Source organism: Octopus bimaculoides, chromosome 24 (assembly GCF_001194135.2).
Source record: "Octopus bimaculoides isolate UCB-OBI-ISO-001 chromosome 24, ASM119413v2, whole genome shotgun sequence".
NCBI classification, from domain to species: Eukaryota; Metazoa; Mollusca; class Cephalopoda; order Octopoda; family Octopodidae; genus Octopus; species Octopus bimaculoides.
In genome coordinates this window covers 2,437,574-2,441,508 of record NC_069004.1, presented here as the reverse complement: position 1 = coordinate 2,441,508, position 3,935 = coordinate 2,437,574, and the positions used below count along the sequence as shown (strand labels likewise).

The 3,935-nt window shown below is 34.6% G+C and overlaps 1 protein-coding gene across 1 annotated transcript; it reads right to left on the bottom strand.

Moving 5' to 3' along the window:
- Positions 1 to 40: 40 nt before the first annotated feature.
- Positions 41 to 2,482, bottom strand: LOC128250691 (sialin-like). Its single transcript, XM_052976348.1, has one exon. It carries the CDS (start codon positions 2,115 to 2,117, stop codon positions 654 to 656), a length of 1,464 nt encoding a protein of 487 aa, XP_052832308.1. The 5' UTR covers positions 2,118 to 2,482; the 3' UTR covers positions 41 to 653.
- Between the last annotated feature and the right edge of the window lie 1,453 nt (positions 2,483 to 3,935).

Below are 3,935 nucleotides of genomic sequence, written 5' to 3'. Positions count from 1 at the left end.
ATGAAGAGATAAGAAGGGAGGACCAGGGAATCATTGCACGGGGTATAACTCACGTGTACGATCTCTTACGCGTGCGTGCACACACACACGCAGACATACATGCAAATATACACAGTCTTGTTAAGAAACGGTCCTTAGAGTGGGAATTGACAGATTTTGTCCAAATGAATATATATAGTTCTGGAAAAGACAATACTTGAGAGAAAGCTTGCACTTTCTAATTGTAAAACTTTTCAATATTGATCATATTATTAACAAATATTCAGATTAACACATGAGTGAATTTCAAGTAATTATTGTTATTTTTTAAGAAGTACTTCTTTTTGGCCCAGTATGCATAAACAAAGTGGAAGCAAGTCACACCTTCTAGTAGATGGATTCATAAACTTCTTTTCATTAGTTGAGACAAAAGAATCCCTTCGATATATTGACTTGAGTACTCGGAACTGGTGTTAATCATGACTCTATTCGGGTTCCATCTCTGAGCGCATGATAGCGATATTTTAAAAAATATTTTAGAATTAAAAAGGAATAATAATTATCTGTTATAAAATTCAACCGGAGGTTGGACTAAACAATGTTGTGGACCATATTTTTGACATTCCTGCGACAGATTTATTTACTCTGACCTGCTCAGACACAACCATTCCTCATCATTTATTTTCTAGGTTCATTGGTTCTTCCTGACAACCGTCTTCTGAACCTTCTTTGGAAATTGCCCAAGCCTGTACATCACCTTTTGCCAATATTGCATACAATATGGCTCCTAAAACAGAAAAAGCAGCACACATAAATAATACATGCTGCCATTCTCTTTGTGTGCCATTTGGTGCAATTGCCCGAGCCACTAAAGGTGCAAATAAACCAGGTAATGAAGCGAATGTATTGCTAATTCCGAATAACACACCAGCATACCTTGGAGCCACATCAATATGGTTGACGTTAAAACCAGACATATACAATGATATGCTTGCACCCGACAAAAGGAAAAGAGCTCCGGCTAGAGCGGTTTGGGAACATTCTAGAAACCCTATGGCAATAAGTAAAGAAGCTAAACTAATGAAACATAGTGACTGAATTAAAACACGTACAGAGCGTTTGGACATATAATTTTTTGAAATAAACCAATCTGCAAATCTTCCATATAATGGTATACAAATAAGTTCTCCAATAGATGGAGCAGAGGACATTAAGCCGTTTGATTTGGTGTCGATATTCAAGGCTTCTTTCATATAGAGAGGTAACAATAACTGAAAGCTAATGTCAGTCCAATTTAAACATGTATGAGCTATGATGAGAGCCCAGACAGCAGACGAAAGCATAATTTGTTTCCAAGGTATACTTTTGACTTTTTTCGTAGATGTTATATTTTGTTTTAAGTAAGAACGCTCTCTTTCGCTGATGGTGGGATGGGTGTCCGGATTGTCGTAAACAACATAAAACCAAACAAGACTAAACAGCAGTGTTGCTCCACCAAATATATAAAATATCGAACCCCATCCGTTGTCAAATCCATACGCACAAAGGTAACCTGAAATTAACAAACCTAAGATACTCCCTAACATCTGACCGCAAAACGTGACTCCAAGTAATATGCTACTCTCCAATGGAGGAGCCCATCTTCCCAACAAGGAGAGAACTGATGGGAACATTGGTCCTGATACCAGCCCTGTTAATATCCTTAATACAACTGTGAAGTAACCACTTATACGAGTCAGACTCGGATGAAGAATGGCAAATATAGCTGATGAGAGAAGAGTGCCACCTAAAACCTTCTTACCGCCATATTTGTCAGCGAAAACTCCTCCAAACATAGTAGAGGCTATATAGCCATAATAATAGCCTGACAACATGTTTGATTGTAAAACATTACTCCATTCGAACTCTCCTTCAAAATTGTTGTTTAATGTATGGTTTTCGAAGTGGTGACATTGTTCGTTCTTTTGATTAAAGCTGACGTCATCCGTTGTACGATTGGGTGTTTTTAACATGCAAACAAACGCCATACTTAGATCGATCCTTAACGCCTGCAACAGAAGCAAGGCAGTGAAACACATGTAGCATAACCTCCATCTACATGAACAATAATGAGCAATGGAGCTAGTAAACTTCGACATTTGTTTTCTTCGTTCGCTCTCCTGTGTTTCCTTAATTAATACAATAATTATCCGATGCAAATAATTATCCTAAAAAGTATATCCAAAAATGTTTTGTTTCGCTTCCTTTTGATCCTTGCAGAATAGGAATCCAAAATATATTCTACGTTTCAAATAGTTTCCATTCAATACGATGCCTCACTTTTTTGCGACATTTTTTTTTATGTAAGTGATTTGCATATTAAATGGGTGGGATATGCGGGAGTATACTTCTGCAATATGATTTGAATGTCTTCCTGAAACTACGATCAAGGTGTAATTGAACTGGTTTTAATTCTTCACGAAAAGTACCTCTGACATATCCGTATATATATTTGGTTATGACAACGCTTTATTGGTAGCCTGGTAAAATAAAAAGAATATAAACTCAATGCAAATCTATAAATTAATACAGTAATGCGTATCCACCTACCTACATCTTTGCTTTTTGTGTCACATTCCAAAATATGGAACGAAATTAAAGACATAAAAACGTACATTATTTGTAAGACATTTGACTAATAAACTAAGGTACGACACTGATGGCATAATCTATCGAGGATACAACATTTAGATTATTTGAGTGACTCTAGGACGTAAAGAGCTGGAAGAATCGTTAACACGTCGGGCCAAATTCTTAGCGGTATTTCTTCCAGCTCTTTACGTTCTGAGTTCAAATCCCACCGAGATCAACTTTGCCTTTCATCCTTTCGAGGTCGATAAAATAAAGTATCAGTCGAGTATTGGTTTTCTTCCAAAATTAGAAATAATTATTTGTTATTTGTAAGACTGATAAATAGATATTCTAAATTTAGTTTTGCTTTCTCCGGTTATTATTACAATAATGAATGAATGATCGTTGATTCAACATGAAATATTATCGTTGCAAAAACAGTATCTTTCTTTTTTTTATTTTTCATTACATCTTTAATTTGATAAATTTTTTTAAATGTTTGTTTAAATAAACTCATTTCAAAAAAGTATCAAGCGGGCCACAATATGAAAGTCTGCAGGCAGCATGTGACCCGTGGGCCCTCAGGTTGGCCAGCCCTGGACTAAACTAATTTACAATGAAAGGAGGCCTAAACCGAGATATTTTTTTTTTTAATTATCTGTAGAACCTTAACCCAAGCTACATTATGCAACGAGCCCCCAATTTTAAACACGAATGGGTATTGTTTGAGAGATATTTACTCACTACTTCTAAACAAGGCGAACGACCATGGGTTCGAATAAATATAGATATAAAGCTATAATAAAAACATCGCCCCAATCGACGCTCAGTCAATTTAACGAATAATAATTCGTCAGAAGAGAATTGTATCAAAATAGTTCTTTCAACGAAAAGCTCAACGAAATGATATACATACCTTGTGATGAACGATGAACACGCTGCTGCCAGTGTTGTATAACTACTAAATTAATGATGTTTGCAGTGTATATATTATATATTAAATGAATGTATACCTACTTTATTACTGTAATTGTGTAACACCTTTCCATGAATCTAGGACGATCCATACAATTTGCGAGTCACCTGCTGATGTGCCGCCATCTGACATCTCTCTCTCTTTCTCTCTCTCTCTCTATATATATATGTATATATATGTATATATATGTATGTATATATATGTATGTATATATATGTATGTATATATATGTATGTATATATATGTATGTATATATATGTATGTATATATATGTATATATATATATGTATATATATATATGTATATATATATATGTATATATATATGTATATATATATATGTATATATATATGTATATATATATATGTAT

What these genes read in the sequence shown, in the direction of transcription:
- LOC128250691 (XM_052976348.1), bottom strand. Translation starts at nt 2,117, where the DNA reads ATGTCGAAGTTTACTAGCTCCATTGCTCATTATTGTTCATGTAGATGG.